Raw genomic sequence first — 23800 nt, forward strand, 5'->3', positions numbered from 1 at the left:
TTTACAAGTATACATTTACATTTACATTTACATACTGCACCAAGTCGCTGTGTGATGGCTCCCTGCCTTCCTACTCGCCACAGGTTCCTCCTCCATCTAGTATCTTTTCATGGCGCTGTGTCATTTGTACACCAGTTTTCTTGCAAAGACAAGCAATATGCCATATATGAAATGATTCTTCTCCTATCCGTCCGCTTGGCACGCACCCGCCGCGCAGGCTGTAACTGCAGCCAATGACATTATTCAAATGCCTCTGAGGTGCCCAAAACCATCAAATGCAATTCAGCACAGACGCCCATCTTGCCAAGAGGCGAATTTGTTTCATTTAGGAAACTGGAACGCTTGCATCTATTTCCATTTTTATTTCTGTGCACAGTCAGCCATCAATTTATGGCCCCAAAAAATTGTGAAATTCAGAAGGAATAAGTAGAGCAACAAGAATTTTGTTAAATATATTATTTTTATCAGATGAATGTAAGGCCACCCAGTGTCTTGAAGAGATCAGCATTTCCCATTCTTGCTGAAACAGCAGCGCGTCATTATCTTCAAGCCCAGAAACTCTATCCGGTCATTTCTCCGCGGCACATGCACTGTTAGCCAATCAATCAATCAATCAGTGAACTTATAAAACACGCTACTTACCCGTGAGGGTCTCAAGGCGCTGGGGGGGGGGGGGGGGGGGGGGGTTGCTGCTACTGCTCAAAGAGCCAGGTCTTGAGGAGCCTTCTAAAGGTGAGCAGGTCTTGGGTCTGCCGTAGGTGGGTAGGGAGGGTGTTCCAGGTCTTGGCGGCGAGGAAGGAGAAGCTGAGTTTGTCGTTCAGGTAGGCTGGTCCGGTGTTGTGGAGTGCTTTGTGTGTGTGGGTGAGGAGTTTGAAGGTTATCCTCTTGTCGACCGGGAGCCAGTGCAGGTCTCTGAGGTGGGAGGTGATGTGGCTGCGGCGGGGGACGTTGAGGATCAGTCGGGCTGAGGCGTTCTGGATGCGTTGTAGTCGACGCAGTTGCTTGGCTGGGATTCCTGCATAGAGTGCATCCATTTGTAGATCCTGCGAAGCATGCGGAGGGTGTTGTAGCAGGAGGAGGAGACGGCATTGACCTTCTTCGACATGGAGAGGGAGGAGTCGAGGATGAACCCTAGGTTGCATGCATGGTCCGTGGGTGTGGAGCTGCTCCCAGTGTGGTCGGCCGCCAGGAGTTGTCCCACGCAGAGGGGGTGGGACCTAGGATGAGGACCTCCATCTTGTCAGAGTTCAGTTTCAGACGGCTGCTCCTCATCCACTCGGTGACGGCCTTCATTCCCTCATGGAGGTTGGTTTTGGCGGTGTGCGGGTCCTTGGTGAGGGAGAGGATGAGCTGGGTGTTGTCGGCGTAGAAGATGATGTTCAGGTCGTGTTGGCAGGCCACTTGTGCGAGGGGGGCCATGTAGACATTGAACAGGGTCAAGGGATGAGCCCTGGGGGACACCGCAGATAATGTTGGTGGCTTTGCAGCGGAAGGGCGGGAGGCGGACTCTCTGGGTTCTCCCGGAGAGGAAGAACGTGGTCCAGTCCAGGGCCTTCTTCTGGATACCGGCTTCTTGGAGGCGTGTTCTTGGTGTGCGATGGCAGACCGTGACGAAGGCGGCTGACAGGTCCAGGAGGATGAGGGCTGAAGATTCGCCGTTGTCTAGCTGGTGCCTGATGTCGCCTGTGGCGGCGATGAGGGCTGTCTCAGTGCTGTGGTTGGGTCTGAATCCGGACTGGGATGGGTCTCGATGGTGTTGTCCTCGAGGTGGCGGGTCAGCTGCATGTTGGCGATTTTCTCGATGACCTTCGCCGGGAAGGGGAGCATGGAGATGGGCTGGAAGTTCTTGAGGTCTTTGGGGTCCACCATGGGCTTCTTGAGGAGGGCGTTGATTTCGGCGTGCATCCAGCTTTCCGGGAATGTTGCTGTGTCGAAGGAGATGTGGATGATCTTCCGCAATTGGGGTGCTCAGTTCTGTCCAAAGCGGTCTAGATTCAACATCCGGTTCCAAAATACCTCTACGTGCAGCCAGGTGGCGCATGGTGACCATGACGTAAGTGATAGGGAGGCATTATCTATGGGGTTTTGATCATCGGGGACAACCATGCATGGTGAGCATGCTGTAGGGGATACAGAGATGTTCTACAAGGGGTATGATCATCAGGGCCAGCCACACAGGGAAGACACAGGGAAGGGATTCCTTCAGCTAGCCTTATACCTGTGATTCCTGGCCTGGAACAAAGGCGGACCGCCCACAGTAATCTTAGTGACTTCATAAACTTTCTGCACCACAGCTGAGTTTTACTTCATTAGAGGAAGTAGAGTGCATCCATGTTGGTTCTGCTAGATGATCAGTGTCTGACACCAGGTACGACTGCTGCACTCTAGTGGCAGACTGTACCATATTCCTTAGTATGTAACGTGGGGTACCCCAACTCTCCAGGAAGGATTGCGTTGGGTTACCCAAAGTAAATTCTTGACATTTAAATGTTTCACATACATGTTATTAAGGCAATAGGGACACATTCTCAGGACAAAATGCTAAGTAGGCAGATTCTTACCACACTTCCTTGCACTCCTTCCAGCGAATGCCGTTGTATCCATGGCTACGCTGTGGCCAGAGAGTGCTACAAGAACCGGTCCATATGGCAGACCTGGGATCCTCTGCATGAACCTGGGAGTTGGGTCCATTCTTTCAGGGTCTTGCCCACAGAACGTCAAGGCAGGTTCTCAGCCAGAAGCTCTTCTCGACAGGTTTTAAGTGGCACTGAGCACTTCATGCAGGTTGCAAGGGCACCGTCTGTACTATGTAGGGTGCCAAGTAATGTTTGCATAACATACATAGAAGGGACACACTTCACTTGTAAATATTTCTGGTGTCCTGATTCCTGATTGGTGCTTTTGGAGGAGGGTGATGGTGGTGAATTGTTTAGGCAATGGGAAGTGGTGGGAAGGGTGTCCTGCTTTCTTTATCTTGCTGAGAAATGGTAAAGAGAGATGGAACTTAATTGGTGAGGCACAGACGTCCACGTCAACTGAGCACTAAGGAAGGTGGACTTCTTGACTGAGGAGTGAAGTCTATCTTGTTCCTAGGTGTCTCTTTGAGAGGGTTGAGCCATCTGAGAGTTCTGCTAATGTGACTGGGTTAGCATTATCCATATTGGTGAATTGCATGGGAGATAGGCGGTACCCTGGCTAATTGCTAAGAGTTGTGAGTACTTTTTATGATTGTGTTAATGTTTTCCAATGAATAATTGGTCAATAGTGCTGTTGTTATCAGAAGAGTGCATCTATCATTGGGTCAATGACCAGAGGCTTTGAAAAGGACTCTACTTCTGTTGACTGCCTCCTTGATGGTGGACCCACATACAGCATGTAGGCTGATAAAACATCATTTGCGGATACACATAATGCAATTCTGGTGGATGTATGACGTTACAACGCATACTTTTACAACGCCTACCTTTACAACGTATTTATTACAACGTAACATCCATTACAACGCATTCCATTACAACGCATGCATTTACAACGAATTTTTAAAAACTACCTTTACAGCGCATTCCATTACATCCCATACTACCTTTACAACGCATACCATTACAACGTATAACATTACTTTGCATGTAAGGTAAGTATTGGATAGTGTAAGGGTAATATTTACTATTCTAACTCCGGGGGGGGGTGCAACAGTAGGGTAAGTGTTGGATAGTGTAGGGGTAAAAATTACTATTCTAACTCCAGGGGGTGCAACAGTAGGGTAAGTGTTGGATAGTGTAGGGGTATTATGTGTTGTAATGCTATGCGTTGTAATGATATGCGTTGTAATGACTGCGTTGTAATGACATGCGTTGTAGTGGTGTGCGTTGTAGTGTCATGCGTTGTAATGGTTGCGTTGTAAAAACATGCGTTGTAATGGATGTTACGTTGTAAAAGTTTCATTGTAATGGTAGTGCGTTGTAAAAGTTGCGTTGTAAATGTTGTATACCAATTCGGGTGGATCGAACCTAATAAGTTGACATTAGAAGTTGTAATTTAGGGCTGCTGGAAGCCCACTACTAAACTGGACTAGCCACCGTTTGATGCTAATGGTTGGGAGGTGGGGAATTCACGATGAATGTTCACAAACTCTGGAAGGTATGTTCCTGCCCTAGAAACACATGTACAACGTCTATGAAAAGCGGCTGTAAATGTGTTTCTCAGACAGAAAAGGGAGTGAAGACCACCACATCGAACACAATTTCTGCACAGATGAGTAATAGGTAAACATATGATGGCACGGTCCTGATGGTAAGGATGGGTCAACACGCAACATTTTTAAGACCTCGCAGCAACCAACTTCTCTGGAGGACATCATGCCACCAATTCTTCAAAAAAAGTTCCCTAAATGAAGTACAGAGAGAGAGAGCTCCCTTCAGCCCTTGACATTCATATTTTTTCATGATTACTTGGATGAGCTGTACATTAAGGTCATTGCATTTTGTGGATGTTTACATTGTCTCATTTTTGTTCCCATTAGGGTTTTGTGATGGGGCATCCATTCATCCTTTTGATGGTCTGCAGAAGGGACACAAGGTCAAGTGTGTTTCCTTTGATGTATTTGCTTTGATGTCTCAGTGACAATTTAATAGCTGTTTTATGGCCTTTTACTTTGGAAACATTCACTGTTGGGTGCCGTTGGGTGCCATTGCCTGTCATGTAGACTCACTGTTATTCATTATTCACCCTTGTGCAGACGCCGTATAATGCCTTAGGATTTATTGCACTCCATCCAGCGCCAGTTCCCGCGCACACGCGTCCAGGGAGGGTTCTCTCCCCGACACGTTCCTCCCTCATTTGAGGCTCCGTTGACTGCTGCCTAAGCCACGCATTCCCGAGACATTGAGGACAATTCTGATGACACCAGCTCCTTGTCTTTTCCCTGCCCTTCGAGGCACTAGGAAATATAAATTGCACCCCCCGTTGTGATCGGGTGCATCATTGCAACAGCGCCTTACCTGACCCATGAAACACCCATGAGTAAGGTATCCATATATATATGTGAGCATGCACACTGGCTTGCTTACAACACCAGTGTTTCCCTTCTTCTTGCCAGGAGGTCCCTGCATCCCTAAACGTTAAAGGGCCTGATGAGGGCCCATTAACCTAAGCAGGGGTCGAAACGCCTTCGACTTGTCATAGTAACAGACAAACAGGATATGTGTCTATTCTCAATTATAGAAGAAATGTATTTGTAATGGCCTTTGTAGTTGTCTGTTACTAAGACAAATGCCTTGCACATCTCCTGATTGTAGTAACACAAAATACTGTGGATTTGACACTGGGTACACATTGCACTTAGTTAATTATTCTGATTGTTTTGCTCTTGTGTTTTTCGTTGTTCTTTGAGATTGGTTTCATTTGTGAACAAATATAAATCAATCTATTTACTTCTACAAATGGTAGTCTGTTGTGTCCTAATTTTCTAGTTAATTTTTTCTGCTGCTACCAAGATAAGACTATTCAGTCTATTGATTGTGTAATTTATTCTTTCCATATATAATTGCAATGTGAACCGCTGTTGCTTGAGACGTGCTTACAACCAGGTTCCGATGGGTTTAAGGGTTGCTCTTGTGTCGTGTAGTTCCTAAAAATACATAGGATCTGCGTTTTTGTTGGACAACATAAACTGAGGGATTGGTGTCTACGCTGAGTCCAGACACCCCCACAGGATATGTCAGCCTGTACACCAGCTAGCTCACAGTGCCACCATAAGCCCCCGAACTTTACCAAGGAGTGAATAGTTTCTGGCAACCATTGAACATGACAACCATTGATCCTTCATTGATCGTGGAAACACTACAGTACTTTTCACCTAGTCAATCGTGCTCACTTAGTCTCAGAGAGATTCACAGAATAAAGGTTGGGGAGGTTTTCAATGAGCATTTACTGAGCCAGCGACATTTTAGTATAATACTTGTTTGCTGGGACCATGAATAGACAGAAGCAAATGTAAGAGATTACAAGCACCGACAAAGTAAAAAGAAAGTAGAATTCTACCATGGTGCTAAAACAGTGAATGTATTCAGGCATATAAAGGTGACAGTATTCAAGCGTACTCCTACTATGTGGACCCTACCTAAGAGCACCTAAGTGTACCTAGCATGTATGTGGGTGTAAAGCCAAGAATCCCCTATGAAAGAATCAACTCTATTACCTGATGGGAGAGAAAGAAGGACCCAGTCTTGGTCACGAGTTAGACACCCCGCAAGGGATGTCGGACCACTGCGTGTTGAAGCTACAGCTTGCTGGGCCCTCTGCGTCAGTGTCAGCGTGGAAGTGTCTCCTCTCGTTACCTAGTGAAGGTGCGGTTCTTTTATACCACAAAGATAGCCTCGGGGTTCCTACCACAATAGATGTGTTGTGAGTACGATGATGTAAATGAGCCTAAACCAAAATTTTTCAATTATGCACCCTGGGATAGATAGTAGTGACTTTTGTAAAGAGTATGTTAATCCTGTTATATACGTCATGTGCAGGGAATATTATTAGGAATCCTCATGCATAAAAAATGAGGCTAGTGTCAAGGAAACCAACCGACATTTATTCAGCACATAACTGGGTAAAAGGGCAGTGCTAGAACCGTTATGCAGAGCAAGGTGGACATATGTAGGTAAAAGGTTGCTTTGCTACTTAGGCGTAGGTTGGGGAACAAAACACTTGTAGCCTGATAAATATGATACTTTGACAACCGTGCGCAGGATTGAGGATGAGTCTATGCCATGGGATAATCCTTTGAGAGCCATGTACGGGATCCAAGAGGAGTGTCTGCCATGGGGATAAAACTTTGAGAGCCTATTCCGGGATTGAGGAGGAGACAATGCCATCGGGATAAAGCTTTGAGAGCCATAAGTGCAGTTGGGGAGGAGTCTATGCCAGGGGAATAAAACTTTGAGAGCCATACGCGGGATCAAGGAGGAGTCTATGCCATGGAATAATCCTTTGAGAGTCATGTGCGGGACAGAGGAGGAGTCTATGCCAGGGGGATAAACCTTTGAGAGCCATGCTAGCGATCGAAGATGAGTCCATGCCATGGTGATAAACCTTTGAGAGCCATACGTGGGATCGAGGAGGAGCATGTGCCATGGTGATAAGCCTTTGAGAGCCATGCGTGGGATCAAGGAGGAGTCTGTGCAATGGGGATAAACCTTTTAGAGCCATGCTCTGGATCGAGTAGAGGTCTATGTCATTGGATAAACCTTTAAGAGCCATTCGAGGGATCGAGGAGGAGTTTATGCCAGAGGGATAAACCTTTGAGAGCCATACATGGGATCGAGGAGGAGTCTATGCCATTGGGATAAACCTTTGAGAGCAATGAATGGGATTGAGGAGGAGTCACTGCAAGGGGGATAAATCTCTAAGAGCCATACGAGGAATCAAGGAGGAATCTATGCCATGGGGACAAATCTATGAGAGCCATATGCGGGATCAAGGAGGAGTCATGTCATGAAGACAAACCTTTGAGAGCCACACGCGGGATCGAAGAGGAGTCTATGCCAGGGGGATAAACCTTTGAGAGCCATGTGTGGGATTGATGAGGAGTCTGTGCCATGGGGATAAACCTTTGAGAGCAATACGCGGGAAAGAGGAGGAGTCTATGCCAGGGGGATAAACCTTTGAGAGCCATACGCGGGAAAGAGGAGGAGTCTATGCCAGGGGGATAAACCTTTGAGAGCCATGTGTGGGATTGATGAGGAGTCTGTGCCATGGGGATAAACCTTTGAGAGCAATACGCGGGAACGAGGAGGAGTCTATGCCAGGGGGATAAACCTTTGAGAGCCATGTGCGGGATTGAGGAGGAGTCTGTGCCATGGGGATAACCATGCATGCTTACGGAGGCCGAGTACAGTGATGGCTGAATAAGAGGGCATTGAGCCTTCTTCTGAACCCTTCATCCAGATGACCCAGGCCTCTTCCCTTAGGGCTCCACAGGAGAACACAGAGGCGGAGATAGAGTGCTGAACAAAAGAGAATCAGCCCATGTAGCAGGACCACCACGAAGATCTCATGCACAGTTCCCTGCACAGTGGCCTGTCCCTGCATCTGTGTGTACAGCACAGATTACCAGTGTCCGCACGTTGCTCGGAGTGCCACGGAGCCCTGGAACTTCATCTCCTCCCCTTACTGTGGAACAACATAGCACAATAATGAGTGAAAAAAAGAGAAAACAAAATAATGAGTGATTCACAAGCTGAGATAGGAGGTTGATGAAAAGGGATGCCAACACATCTCAATTGCAAGGAACCTGTACCTTTAGAAGGTTCTGTGATTATTCCAATAATGGTATATATTGCCTGCTAAAAAAGCATTCTGATTGGCTAATAATAATAAATATATACTAGATTGTTCTGCTGGACAGTAGTGTTGATAAATATCCTTAAAGGAGGGAAAGGCCTGACCGTCTCTTGTTTCGTGTTCCCACCACCATGGTCAGCCTGCACGACTGAAATCCATTACCCACCTAGATAGTGGCCGCAGCTGGGAATGAGAAATGTCTGACTCCTTTCAGAAGATAAGTCTGAATTTATTCCCATATCTTCGAAACAATTCATGATTCATAGCCGGCTGTCTCAGAGCAGCAACTTTGGATATTAAAAGATGTGCGAGATAGCTTGTCCTCCCTGGTCTTGACGCGAGCACACCAGGAGCATAAACAATTTCCTTCTTCCGTCTACTACAACTCCTTGAGCAACTTTCAAAATATTTATTGCCAAAACATCCCAGCTTAAACTAAAAAATTGATAAATGAAGAGAGAATTTTCATCTTTCACCTTTGTAAATTGAATATACAGTTGACAAACGCCCGTAGCGTAGTGTTATGTCCTAATTCAACAAGGAGTGTGTGACGGACCGGCACATAGAGGCCACCGCTCATGAGTGGGGCATCTCTCAGTCTATCAGCACACTCATCTGTATCAAGGGCAAGGTGGGTGAATATTAGACGGATATCATGTTGGTGGTCTTTGGTGGTCTTCAGTGTTTGTTCAACTTTGATCAAGTGGTGGGTCGCAAATATAGGAATTTTTCGAGGTTTCTCATTTCTGAAAGAACCGCCTCCTCTTCCAACCTGTGCATTCAGGAAGCAGCTGCATCAAGAAACATTCCAAGGTCCTCCTTCTCAGGGTGAACTGAGACCTATCACCAGGAAGGAGGCAAGAGAAAGACGCCACCAAGCCTAGGAGCAACATTCCTCTTTGAATCACTGGATTGCAGCCAGGGTCAATGCATTAATTGAACACATGCTTGAAGCTGTCCATAATTGACCAACCATCATGATATTGTTGACAAACATGTGGCCTCTCTGACCAATCTCAGCCCAAACAGATTGCATCTTCCAGGAGCTCAATTATGGAACACTCTTCTTTGGACCTACGCCCTGAAACCTATAATTCAGCCTTTATGGTCAGACTCTAAAATCTAGCGGATTTAACTTGTTTCTCTGGTCAAGCCAATCTATTAAAGTGCCAGGAGGGGCCTTGATTCCTCATTGCGCTATACAAACTTTCTTTGACTCCACTTCACTTCACTTCACTTCATAGTTAGTAGTTCAGTTTGCAGTGGTGAAGAAGGCTTGCAAGGGGCTTCATCTTAGGGAGATGCCGGTGATTGTAGAGCGGAAAGATGTTAGTTTCAACTGAGACATTTGGATGGGCAGAAAAGAGGTGACCCCTCCACCAGATTTCATGTGACAGAGATATTCGCGACAGTCTCATTTTGTGCTCTACTATTGTGAAGGTAGTTGAGCAGGTAAGTAGGGCACAGACCGTACTCCGGCCATTTTTTTTACAGAGTTTTATATAGCGCAAACTTGACCAAAATCGGGTATCAGAGCGCTTTACATAGCACCAGTTGCATTACATGAGGACACATTCATCATTTTTGTTAGGCACGGCGAGATTAAGTGATTTGCCCAGAATCACAGGATGTTCAGCGTCATTGCCGAGACTTGAACCCGGTTCCCCAGATTCGAGGTCGACCGCTCTAGCCGTTAGGCCAACTCCTCTCCCCATTGAACCATTGAGCAGCAAAGCGTGGATGCCTCGAGGGTGAACTGATTAACATCCCAGATCCATGACAAGGAGAATGCCTCTGTATCAGAACAGAAGACTGGGTTATGGTTAGGGCTCCCGGTTTAATGGTATTTATTTTTTTAAGATTTCAGTCTGTATTTATCCATATATATTTTGTGTTTTGCATATAAATGACGTTGTAAAACTGTTCATATCCATATTTATTTAACTGATAGATGCGCACTCATACTTTAATGTCTGTCGTGTTTTAGCTACTTAAGCAGGAACATATTACATAGGAATACATACACTGGTAAATACTACCATTATACCACAAATGTATATTAACAAATGCCATTATTTAAAGAAATGTCACCCTGTTTTTTTAATTTCCCATGCTGACTATCTGCTCAGCTGTTGGGTTACAATTCATAAAAGACAGCACGGAGAGTCACTTAAGAGCAGCACACTTTTCTGTATTTATCCACTTTTAAAAACAAATGCAGACAGAAAAGAGATTGTTTTCTGTCAGTATTTATCTGTAAAAATCCATAAAAATGTAAAACAGGGAGCCTTAGCTATGGTCCATCTCTAAATACGGGTACCTCAAGGAATGTTAGGTTAGTGAACTAGCACCCACAGATATATACTAACTACCGAGTTAGGCCGTATGCTGGTAAATCATCAGTCCAGCCTGGCACCCACGCCGTTCATCCTTACATACCGATGAAACTGGTAACTCTGAAAGGGAATCGAGTGAAGCCTGGTGAAACCATCATAAACATGAACAGCATCCAAGATTATAATTTGTTGTCTATCTTCTATATGTGCGGTGATCTTCCCCAGTGGTGTATGGTGAGAAAGGTGGGTTGCCGCGGCCAGGCTTCTGTCTCCGGTGTTATTGGTGTGATGTGCTTTTGTTGGGGACCTCACTATCACACAAACACAGTTTGAATATTTAATGAGTTCACCTTTAGAGGGGCGTTCATAATCTATGACTTTTGCTAATATTACAATATACAATAATAATTTTTTTAAATGAGTATTATAAATTATAATACACTAGCAGGCCATATAGTAAAAACAACTGGAGATGGTCAGACCCAGTATTTATTCTCTGGGTGTAGAATGGATGGAAGTAAAAAAAACCTAAGCGACTGCTGTGGACATCCAGGCGAACCTTCGATGGATTAGGCTCCATCATCACAAATAGTCTCTTGGATTATGTCCTGTCCTAGACCACAACATTCTAATACCGCACAAGTGCGTCCTTCGCAGAAGTAAAACAACAGAAACTTTGAAACCAAATGTATACAACAATTAGATTTTTTCACTTAAAACGAAAACTGAGGAACTAAGGGACTTACTAACAAGTGAGGGACCTTGCGCCACTGGTCCCTCACTTTTTTGATGCACCGGCGGTGCAGTGTGCTGGCCCATATTTACAAGGCCACACTAAGCCACCCTGCGTGACTTTTCATGGCCTTGTACAATATGGCCCCTTTTCACGCATTACTTTGCGTGAGGCGTGCTATGGGTGTTGCTGTGGGAAACAGCGTTTTCAATGCTGTCAATACCATGCAGGTACATAACAACCCGGTTGTTACAACGTCCGCGTTGTTACCACGCGTGCCTTTACATAACAAGATTTGCGCTAGGTGGCGAGCAACACCAGGAAATGTGTTGGATTTTAAATCCAACACCTTCCCTGCTGTTGCGGTAACTGCAGTAGGAATAGTAATTAATACTATTCCTAAGTCCAGTGCACCCCCTACAGCAAGTCGTAGAAACGACTTGCGATGTAATGCCACGCGTGGTAACAACACGGTTGTTGTAACAACCGCGTTTTTACCTACTGCGTCGTAAAAGCACATGTTGTAACGTGCTACATTCGTTGCTGTAAGTATTCCATGCAACACTCATGGTTTCTGCCGCATTCCTAGATTTACAATATTTCGTTAACCTGGGAACCGAAGGGGAGGCAAGAGAGTGGTGCAACAAGGAGAAATACTTTTATTTCTAATCGTTTTTTCCCTTTCTATGTGCGCTGCATTCTGCAGCACACATAGAAAGAGGAAAATGTCATCAGATTGTTTTGTGCAGGAAGGTGTCCTTTCCTGCACAACACCAATCATCCCTGCAACACAGGCATCCTTCCACCCTGGTGCAAGAGTGCCTGCGTTGGAGCATGGCTGCTGTTTTAGCGCCAGCCCAGGGTAGAGCAGTGGGATACCCTATATTGCTGTTAATACTGTGCATTTTTTCAATAGTGTTGGTTATAAAAAAATATATATACTGTGTATCCCTGTGTTTTTAACATGATGCAGCTCAGTGCAGCGAAATGGCTTGTGGCACGGCGCTGCATCAATTCCTCGTAAATGAGGCCATAAAAATTTTCATCTTGGGTCTCCACCACATGAAAGAGTTTGTCTGAAGATATAAGTTGTGCTTCCTCAAAGTAATGTGTAGTCTTGGTTCCAGCCTTGGTGAAGTCCATCTGAGTGTCCAGGGTACAGAATGTAACCTTTGGTCTATTGCTGTGGGTTTGCAATGCTTGTCACCCTACCGAGCAGATTTATCCCCTTCGTTGCTGTCGTCGGCCAACAGCCGTCGCGAGCACTACCTCAGTAGTGCTGCGCACGTCCGTTGGACGACGCGGCCCGCCCGCACAATAGAACGCCCGCAGCGGGGCGGATTTTGTGCCGCGCTAAAGGGGTTATAGAGGTTTGGTGCAGGGCAGTGCAAAAAGTCACCTTGGTGCGCTGCCCCAAGTCAAAGGGAAAGGACAAGAATGCACCATTTTTATCTTATAAAGTTCATTGTTGTCCTTTCCCCCAGCGCCTTTTCGGCAGCCTATTGCCAATGCAGGCACCCTTGCCCCATGGAGCAAGGGTGCCTGAGTTGTGAGCAGGATTATTTTTGTGCAGGTGTTGTCAGCAGGCTTGCTTTTGTGCAAGAAGGGGCACCTTCCTGCTCAAAAGCAATCCTGAGAGGATCTTTCCCATTTGTATGTGTGCTGCATTCTACAGCACATATAGAAATAGGAAGAAACTAGGAGAAATAAAGTTATTTCTCCTCCTTTCGACTCCGCGGGGAGGGTCAGGGTTTGGTACATCCCCAGGTTTACATGTTTTTATAAATCTGGGGAAGCAACAAAATCCATGTGTTTTGTTTGGGAACACCCATGGAAAGCCTCCCTAACACAGAGTATGGAAACGCAGCAGTTTGCACTGCCTTGCCTTACTCCGTATCTATCAGGCCATTCAAAGCCACGCAAAGTGAATTTGCGTGACCTCATAAATATGATTTTTTGATTTGCGCCACCGGAGCATCGCAAAAAAGTGAACCAAAGGCGGTGGAAGGAGCTAAAAAAATATGCCCCTAAGTGCGATTGTGTGGTACAACTCGATGGGTGAGGGCAGTTCGATTGGCCCTCGTAGTATCTACTGACCATTAACCTCATGTCTTCTGTAGCTATTTGAACCCTAGACAGTAGGGTGATACTCGATAATGTGAGATGTGATTTACATATCTCCAGAGTGAAATCTAATAAATTAAAACAATTCTTCTGAAAGGTCTGTCGCAAACTTTTTTTGTTGTAATTACTTAATGATGGTAATGTAGGTAAAATGAAATCACCTATCGAACTGTTGAAACTGGTTTCTTCTATCTGTGCAAATTTGTTTGTTTCACAGAGAACAAACGCTAAGTTGTCTCATTTCTCTTGCAGTGTGCATGTACAGAGAACCGTCGCTGCATGAACTGGGGGAAAAGCAACAGCGCTCGAGGAAAAGTTCAGGGACACCCACCATGAACGGGGCCAAAGTCAACCAGGAGTGCACATAACCGAACGCGGCCTCGCGCGACAACCACCTCCGCGGAGCGGCCCGAAGAAGAAAAACTGCCACGGCGGGATCTTAAGATCCCGAACTCGACCCTCTTTCTAATAGGACATGGAGACTGAACCCAAACCTTGCCTGCTGAGATGTTTAAAAAAAAAAAAAAACTTAAAAATGATTGAAGAGGAATATTCTAGATATGGACACCATTAACATTTTATGCAAGCTGTTTGCTCTTGTGATCAAAACAATCCTCATATCTGCATCAAAATAATAAAGATGTTACATTAAAAAACAACTGTGGGCGACTGAAGTCTAAATACAATCCATACTTATTGGTAGTTTTCCCTTTATTTATTTTTTATCTTATCTAACTGAATTTTTATTTATTTTCAGATGAAAATATAGTTTGCAAGCTCTCATATGCGATTAATGTATTTACATTAAGTCATGGGCAGGCAGCAGCTATTGCGTTTCAGGGGTAGCTGTAGGCGACAAAATACATTGTTTAAAAAGTCTTAATGCGCTGCAATGTGCTTCAATGACCAAGTGTGTTGAATTGATGGTTTGAGTCGCATTAAATTAGAACATCTCTCTTGGAAGATTGACAAAGTCACATGTTTACATTTTGATGGATTCTCTCCTGTCCAACTGCTCATGGAAATCAAAAAACTAATTCCTTCCATCCTGAAGGCTTCAGAAGAAAAGAGTTAGTTGTTTCCATGATAGGCCAGTCCAGCGGCACAGCCCCCCACTTCCTTAGAAGTTATCAAGATTGTATAAATGATGCTGTGCTTTAGCTGAACTATCTCAAAAACAATGCACATATTCTTTCAGGATTATCCAGGACTATTCCAGAAGTTACTATAAATATTTTGTTGAAAGAATTTACAGAATCAGGGATGAAGGTACTCACACTATCTGCAATAAACACATATCGAAGTAACTATCCTCACCACTGGAGTCGGAGTCGCGTGGTACCAACGGTGAAAAAGGATGCATCGAAGGATGGAAGAGGCCCTGTAAATGCCATTGGATGCATTCAGCACCTTCTGGATTCAATTTTCAGGGTAAGAAAGTCATCAAAGTTGTGGAAGTCTAATCCATAGTGGTTTCACACACGCTGGCAGCATTATCTGGTGGGATGCAGTGTGAGGTCTTCTGGTCCTTTGATGATGGAGTGGTTCTTTGGCTAGGACAGCCATAGAAGTCCTGATAGATTTAAATGCCACTTAGTTGCTTTATGAGTACCAACATTCATATGTTTTTTGTCAGGCTTGGTCATACTATCTAAGTGTAGGCACATGTAAAGTCATTCTTTCGTGGATTTCTGGAACAAGTTGAAACCCCTTTCTCACAAGCTGATCCCATTACACTAAAAAAGTGAATATGAATAAAGAAATTACAATGTAACAAAGGAAGTGACCCCCCCCTCCCGCTACAGATGCAAAACTCAGCACTAAATTTGTGCAAAATACCCCCCAACTCATGGTATCGAACATTACATCACTTAATGATATAAGTACCACAAGAAAATTCACGCAGCGGCCAAAATCTAATATTAGTCCCTAGACATTTGGTACATTTTAAACGATTGAACACTTGTGTCTGGTGGCTTAGTGGACTAAGATGCCCACTGCAGGGGCTTGTGTGTGACCTCATGGTCACAGGTTAAAATCTCAAAGGGTCCACTCATCTTTCTGAGGTCAATAAAATGAGTACCATTGAGTTGGGTAACAATAAACATGTTATTCATACAAAGATGCCCCTTTGGGGGTGAACGTGCGCATTCAAATATTCTTATGTATAAATTCTGTTAATATTCATAGGAATGCAGTCTGCTCGCCTCACTGTGTTCTCATATATCTATTGTGAGAGGAAATTTAATATTAAAGAAACAGATATCCCTTGTTTAAATTGAATATTTGAAATGGAAATGTGCCTGCATTTATCATAGGATAAATATATAGCATTTATCATACATAAATTGTTTGTTTTTAATATTTTTCTTGCAACGGCAGACAGTAAAGTCTTGGGTTTATGCAGAGTGTAACTCTCGTGGCGCCAGGAGGTTGAAGCGCCAAGCTAAGATCATCATAGACAAATAGCCCTAAATGAATGTGACTTATTGCTTAATGTAGGCATAAGAACAATAATTACTCGACACACTCCTCTGCAAGATAGAACACAATTGTTTAATTAAATGTAATATTCCTATGTGTAATAAGTTGAATTAACAGTTTTCATCTCCATGGTGGAGAAAGTAGGAAATCTTTGGCTGAAAGCCCTAGTGACTTTTTGAATAAATAAAAAACTTTTGTTTTTAAAAATATGCAAAACGTGCAGATGCCCAAATTACAATGCAACAATATATGACATTTGTCAGAGTATTTCAGCAACGTCAGAAGAGTAGAAAGGTTTATTTTGTCTTTAAAGCGGCCGGTAGAATTGTTGGCCATGAAGGGCCTAGTTTTACTTCTGCTGGGGTGAAGGTATCAAATGGACCTTCGACAAGATGTTGATTCTCTGTAGGGCAGAACTCTCCCTGTATTCTTTTGGGAGGGTCTGTTTTTCACCTTAACCATAATGATTCCATATGCAAGGAGAGCCGGGGAACATCTGACGATCAAAGCTAAAGAGAGGTGTCTGTACCCCGAAAGAGGCGTGGCCTTTGTAAATAAGCGGGCTGATAGTGAAGGGAAAATAGAATTCTGTGAATGGAAAATCCATAAATAGAATAACCAAAATCATCAGGGAACAAGATATTTATTTAACAGTTTATGTAGCCACAATACCCTTTTCCATAGGGCGGAAAACACTTGTCCGGGTAAATTTAAAAATAAGACGTCCCTTGGCTACTTGCTGATGTTATCGATGGCGAGTGACTTGTTCATCTGAAATGAATTAGTATTTTTAGACAAGGGGTACCAATGAAAAACAGGAGCGTCAGCTGTGTCCCTACATCGCGGTGCCACAAAGGGGACCTCCGGGGATGACGCAGTCCAGCTCCAACGTGTGACATGGGGGTGGGTACAGATTTGTTTCAGCCGGCACTGGACAGAAGGGCAGATCCCCTAAGGTCTTGGTTTAGAATCACTTTTGACATTGTGATCCTTTATTACCCCACTATGTAAGGGAAGCTATTTGTCCAGAATAGCCCACATTCTGCTGAAGCAGAGTAAAGGGATTAAAACCCAGGGTTCCTGGTACACCGCTAATGAAAAACATACCTCTTATCAACTAAGAGTTTGCTGGAGTCTACAGAATACAATGTCCAACAAGTCTCAGGGGTAGAGGGACAGTGACAGTTCCTTGCTTCGGGTGCAACTGAAAGCGCCCCAACCCTAGCAGCATTTCCATCTGGCCCGGGCAGCTTCTGCCTGAAATATTGACAGGGAGTCAACTCACAACACATGTGCTACTTGAATTTACATGATACTGTGTTTTTACATAGAGCCAGTGTGCGGCACAAGGCGGGTTAAAATGACTCCAGCAATAAAAGAATCTAAATTACCAGACATCGAACATGCACAGGAGCTAGGATTCAAATTTGATATTGTACCTCTTTTTTTTATGTGTCTTAGGCACATCTTTTCAATTGACCTATACAGCCTTTTCACAAAAATAATTTATTGTAGTTGGAAATGTGTGGGCTACTTTGGCTACTTTCATCCAAAGTTCCCAATTTTGTTCATCCCAATTTTTTTCTTTAATCCCAAATTCTTTCTTCGATCCCAATGACAAGGAATATGAAAACTCACAGAATGTAGCTGATTTGCAGAGAAGAGCAATGGATTTGTCACAGGATTCCAACTGCTGAACTGTAACTCATATTTAATTATAAATATTTATTTTACTTACTTAAAAGGTATATGCCTGAAACTGTTTTGTTGTCTAACACCCAAAAATTGTGTTTTCAGTATATTTCTATCCCTCTGGTTTCATCAGCCTTTTAGCCCCAGAGCGTCTTTTGTTTTGCTTGTGGCCATCGCTGAGATGGCCCATTTCACTCTTGTTATTAATGTAGCCATTCAATGGGCCCCATTCACAGAACTAATTTAAGACAAAATCCTAAACTTATTACTTTTGGTATTCACAGAAGTTAGGATTTTGTCTTAAGTTTGTCTTAAGACAGACTTAAGACAGACTTAAGGTAAGATTTTGTCTTAAGTCTGTCTTAAGACTGTTTTAAGTCTGTTTTAAGACAAACTTAAGACAAAATCCTAACTTCTGTGAATTAGTAAGTTTAGGATTTTGTCTTAAGTTAGTTCTGTGAATCGGGCCCAATATCTCTAAGGCATTTTGCCTTGTCTCACAAACTTGTGATCACACGTAATATTCCTAGATAATACTCGTATATTACACCCATAACATCTAGCGTTGAAAAGGTTTCTTTAAAAAACTTCTTGACTCTGGTCAGCTTATTAACTAGACATCGTTGTCACAATATCAAATTTTTACCTGCTTTGTTTTGATAGTTAGTCACTAGTTCAATTGTCCTGTTTTTTTTAATCAAATAGCCTGGTTTCAGTAATGAGAACATTTGTATGACCAGCAGTCATACAAATTTAAACTACGTCCTAACCTTGTCTTGCTTTCAAAGAATGGGAAGGTCCTAATACCTCTATTTTGTTTAAAAGAGAGGTTGGTGTTGTCACCTAAATAAATGTCAAAATGTATGCGTGCTTTAAGTCAAATTTAAGTTATCTCTCAAAAAAGATCAACATTTTTTACTTGGTGTCCAACTAATTAATTCCAATTTAGCTAGATATACTACTTCATTAAAATTGTACAATGCCTTCGATCATTTTTATATGCTCAATTAAAGAAAATAAAACTGTTATGTAATTTAAAATTATTAAAAATTCCTATAGAGTTTTTAGAATTGTCTGAGCTATAATTTTAAATTAGAAAATAAATCGTAAAAATCAATTAAATCAATTCTACATTTTCATAAGAAACCTAAAAAAATGTTTACAAACAATTAACAATAAATTGTAATGTGAGCAACTCATGATAATTTCTTTAAAAAGTACTAGAAAAAATATTTGAAAAAACATGAAAACACACACATATAAGGTTGTTCACTGATAAATAAAACCTTTTGCAAACTGATAACTAACTTTCTATTTTTCATTCTAACTGTAAACGCATCTTGCTGTGCGTTTAGATATGTTTCGTGTACGATCTACCCTAATACATCTGCGATTTGTTATTTCCAACTTTTTAAATAGTTCTATAAACGTTGTAGAACGTGCTAGCACTCCAAGAACTTTTTGTTAAAGTTTAACTAATCATTATACTCAAAAGAAAGTATACCGTGTTTTAAGAACTGTTTGCACATGAACTCCTCGTTAAAAATTATATATATTTAATACATTTTAATAAGAATCATAATTGTTTTTAGACAAGCAATCCCAATGTGGTCAAGCACCAAAGATCCTAATTATTATAAGCTCACAGTGCCATATTTACTAAGACATCAGGCAGTGCAGTGCAACAAGTTACTTTGCAGGAATGTGCTGTACTTAATATACGGCACATTCCGGTCCTTACCATGAGCTGGTATAGTCTTGGCTCCCTAACACCGTTGCCGGCACCCCTGTGCCATGGTGCAAGGGTGCCTGCGTTGTAAGCAGGATTGTTTTCGTGCCAGAAGGGGCACCTTCCTGCACAAAAACAATCCTCAGAGGACATTTCCTCTTTCTATGTGTGCTGCGGAACGCAGCACAAATTGAAAGAGGAAGAAACTAGAAGAAATAAAGATGTTTTCCTTGTTCCACCACCTCTGTGAAGGCATAACATTCTTATGCATTCTCAGGTCTGCCGGTATTGGTAAATCTTTGAATGCTTCAAAATCCATGGGTTTTGTGTAGGAACACTCATGCTCTACCCACGTAACGCCTTCCCAGGACTGAGTAAAGCAACGCAGAAATATGTGCTGCGCTGTGTCACTCTGGGTTTATCGAGCCACTCAGGGCATGCAAGGTAGCCGTGTGTGGCTTGATAAATCCTACTTAGGTTTTGTTTCACCCTTGCTCCCTGAAATTGCATGCGTAATTGGCGCGGACCAAGTGGTACTCGCAAATTGCGCATGCAATTTCCCATTCATTTCTATTGGCCTATAAGAATGAATGGGAAGGCATTCCTTATTTGCGACTCACATTTTACAAGTCGCAGATAAGGAATGTGCAGGAATCGCTATTTTTATAGCGATTCCTACATGCATAGGCTTTTGCAATTCCTTAATTTCCATTCCTTAATTATCGCAATTAAGGACTCGCAAAATCCTACGTTGATGCATGTGCCTGTAAGTCTTTCCTGCAAACTTTGAGACCAGAACTGATCCTGATATGTTACTGGACCGATTTCCTAGCGCCTGTGACCAGTCTAGCTGCTGCATTAAGGACGACTTTGAGGGATGCACTTGTGCATTTTGGAAGGCCCGGATGCAGTGTTGCCTCTGCTGAGATGTGTTTTATAGAGTGGAATGGAGGGTTTGAGCTTCCTAAGGAGAGAAGGTGTTTGTAAATCTTGTGATGCACTCTGTCATGTTTTGGTTGATAAAGCCTAAACATTTGGCACGGGGGGGAGTGAAGGAGAAATGCCAAGGGGGAGATAGGAAGGAACATCAAACAAGGGTTTGCTATGGGTTTGGACACTGGTAAAGATGAGTCTAATCAGCCTCCTAACATACAAATAAGTTTTTCTCTGTTATCATTCTGCCTGGAGGTTCACAATGTAGATTAAAAAGAGAGGGCGAGAGAATTGAACCTTATGGGATACCGGATTTAGGGCACGTATTGAGGATCTATCCGAAGAAGTCTATTTTTAACAATTGGAATCCAGATATGAGGAAACCCGATCAGAAAAGTTTGGTGTACTCCATCTTAGCGGATAGAGGCCGTATTTAGATTTTTGTAGATGGAGTACCCGGTCCAAGCGTGCTGGATGTCCCTATGCCAAACTAAGCATTCCGGTGCCCTATTAAGATTAGGGGAAGGATCCTATGCCGGCTCCACCTACATAAACCTTTCATGGACATCAGGTCAGGAGTCAAAGTCCCCCGAGCCTTCCACCCTTTTTAGGGCAGGCATCACAAAGTATTTTCCAGTTCCAGACCACCAGAGAAAGCCTCTGGTTTCCAAACAGGAATCCCAAAAAATGACCCCCCGCCCCATGCACTTGAAAGGACTACCAGCATGATATGGACATTTCTTTTTTGTTTTTCAATAACAAAACAAAAAACTATGTGGAGTGGGAGCAAACCATGACCCTCACTTAGTCCCCCCGGAGCAGATGCTGCATCAGAGGCTGTACTGAAGGCATTAAATCCTCTACCTGCTTGGAGGAAAGCTCTAAGGTCTGGAGGCTGTGTTAGCATCCTTCTGGGTGAGAGTCCAAAGATGCAGCATGCTGTGAAATGTTCAAGGACCCCTTAATAACCCTATATAGGTATATACGCAGGGCCAAAGAATCAAAAACCTATTAACTATTCCTCTGCATTAGGAACACCTTACACCACTTGGTAATATATTGTAATTAAAGGGAGATGTTAAGGTTTTACAATAACATTTCCTCTTTCCTTCTTTTGTTTTGAATTTGACCAATGTACCATCCACCCTCCTGAAGGCCAGAAGGTTTAGACGGGTATTGGAACAGGAACATAACACAGCAAAAATAAAAACAGAAAAAAAGACAGGCTTTGCCTTGATCCAGAATTCTTAAGGTGTCATTTTGAATCTTGAGTGTTGCATATTTCCAGCTACATTTCTGAAGGTCTTGAGCAAACTGTTCTTGGAGTTGTGAGAAAGGAGTAGTTGAGACAACTGAATATGTTGTCCTGATTTTTAGGTCGAGCCTAGCGCAGCGCACATGCGCTGCACTATGGGGAGGCCTCTTGGAATCACTCCAGACTGTCTCAAAACGTGTCTGTGTGGTTTTTCAACTTCCACACATTCTATTGGTCTTTGCGAGTGTCTTTCAAAAATGAAAGCACGTAATTGGCCAAAGACGGGTGCATGTCCCACCTTTTCTGTAAATGTTCACTTCCACAGCCTCCAGCTGTCACGAGCGAGCAGCGGCGCGCAGGATGCCAGCTGCATTCCTCGCCATGGATCATTAAACACAGCGCGGTCATGCGCAGCTTGAACCGGACAACTTGTTTTTGTTGACTTTCGCTTTTGAGCTAACATGCGTTTCCTGCTCATCAGACGCATTCTGAGGGTGCCTATTCCATGCACTTCCCCCCTCCTGTGATGGCTCTAGAGGCAACAAACACACATACATTTATATTTCGAGTTCAGAGGGCGCCTGTTCCTTGAATTCACTCCCCCGCCTTGTTTTCTTTTGCTCCAGCACCGTTTGTTCACATAATTGGGTAACTGTGCATGTTCAACTATAATAATAATAAGTTTAACTTTATTTGTTACCATCTGCATATTTTTTATAAAGCCAAAGCTGAGATGTGAATCTGGTTCCCGGGCACAAAGTTGGCAGCTCTGTTTGTCACGCCATATCCTAAGGGTTTCCTGTTGTTAGTTAGAAATATAATTAGTGCCACCGGACATGCATAAAGCCTACCAAAAGTGTTTAACTGATACAATTTATTTTGAATCGATACACAGAGATGTAAACACTAAGACCGTGACGAAGCAGCCCATGTGACATTTTTACTGAAATCTTTGCAAGCTGGAAAATCAAAAGCAGCAATGGCAAAAATGCTCAAACCACTTCCTTCATCTCCTTGCGTAAATTCACTTTTTCCATCCATCGTTCTCTCTATTTATCTCTCTCTCCTCATCTCCTCTTTCACTCTCGTCTGTCTCTCTAATTGCTTTTTGTCCATAAGATTGACACTTTTCCACCTGCGTACCCTGTGCTAGCAATGAGGGCAGCAGGCAAATGCTATGCAATACGGTCTTTAGGGGCTGCTCAGAATGCCTGATGATACTGGGCGACAAAGTGGCCAACTACCCACAGGACCTGGACGATGACCGGAACCTCAAGACAACCTGCTCGTAAATCAGCCCTGCTTTTAGCAATTTTCCCTCGCCCTCCACTGCCTTGTAACTGCTCCTCCTTAAGTGCGCCTGACTGCTGTCTACCATCCCAGCCTGCAGAGGAGGAGTTAGTCGGATGGTGTGTGGGGCACTGTTGCCTGTCATGGATTTTAAATACTTCAGGGTAATGTTAGGTTCAAGGGTAAGTTTAACACAAGGTCATATTTCAAGGTAGGCATGATGTATCACATTTTGTGTTGTCGAATTTACAGACACCCGCCATTTTTCTTTCCATGCTGCGGACGAACCAATTCTTCATTCATTACCTTCGGGTTCTTATTTTTTTCTTTTATGCCATCCTCTTTTCATTCTTCTCTTTCTACTTTTTTATTTCATTGTTCCCTTCAGTACTGAAACCCCCGCTACCCCAGCAAGTATCCACGCTACTTCCCTTCTTTCCCACAACCCTCCTACATATGATTTGACCCCCTCTGCGCTTCCTGCATACACATACGCTCGTGCACACATACAAAATTCCTCCCACACCACCTACATTATCTCCCTTTCCTAAAATCCGCTTTCTTGGTGTCTACACTTGGCATACAGACCCTTCTGCTGTTTCTCTACGTTCACACTCTCTCTCGCACCAGCACTTGTGTCCTCATGCCACTGGCATCTCGGAGGAGTGTGGCTCAATGGTTAGAGCGGCAGACCCTGATGCAGAGTTCTGGCCAGGGACCAGGGTTCGATTCCCGCCTCGCCGGGGTCTCGGGCTCAATTTCCTCGGACCTGTTAATTCTCACCTCGGTGCCTATTCTAATCACGGGTCCCACGCTGCAACTCTGGGCAATAGCTTGCTTAGCCTCCACACCGACCCCAGCAGCGCTAAGGATGCCTGGCTTCAACCTGG

The 23800-nt window shown here is 43.6% G+C and overlaps 1 protein-coding gene across 3 annotated transcripts in view; it reads left to right on the forward strand.

The window, feature by feature from the left end:
• The window catches only part of FGF12 (fibroblast growth factor 12), an 824634-nt gene extending 810448 nt beyond the window's left edge, over nucleotides 1–14186 (forward strand). For all 3 annotated transcript variants that reach the window (XM_078667729.1, XM_078667728.1, XM_078667727.1), the window contains exon 5: nucleotides 13780–14186. In XM_078667729.1, the coding sequence (XP_078523855.1) occupies nucleotides 13780–13895 (116 nt within the window). In that variant the 3' untranslated portion in view covers nucleotides 13896–14186. The remainder of the gene's footprint in view (nucleotides 1–13779) is intronic.
• The last annotated feature ends 9614 nt before the right edge of the window (nucleotides 14187–23800 follow it).

The sequence above is a fragment of the Lissotriton helveticus genome, chromosome 11 (assembly GCF_964261635.1).
Source record: "Lissotriton helveticus chromosome 11, aLisHel1.1, whole genome shotgun sequence".
NCBI classification, from domain to species: domain Eukaryota; kingdom Metazoa; phylum Chordata; class Amphibia; order Caudata; family Salamandridae; genus Lissotriton; species Lissotriton helveticus.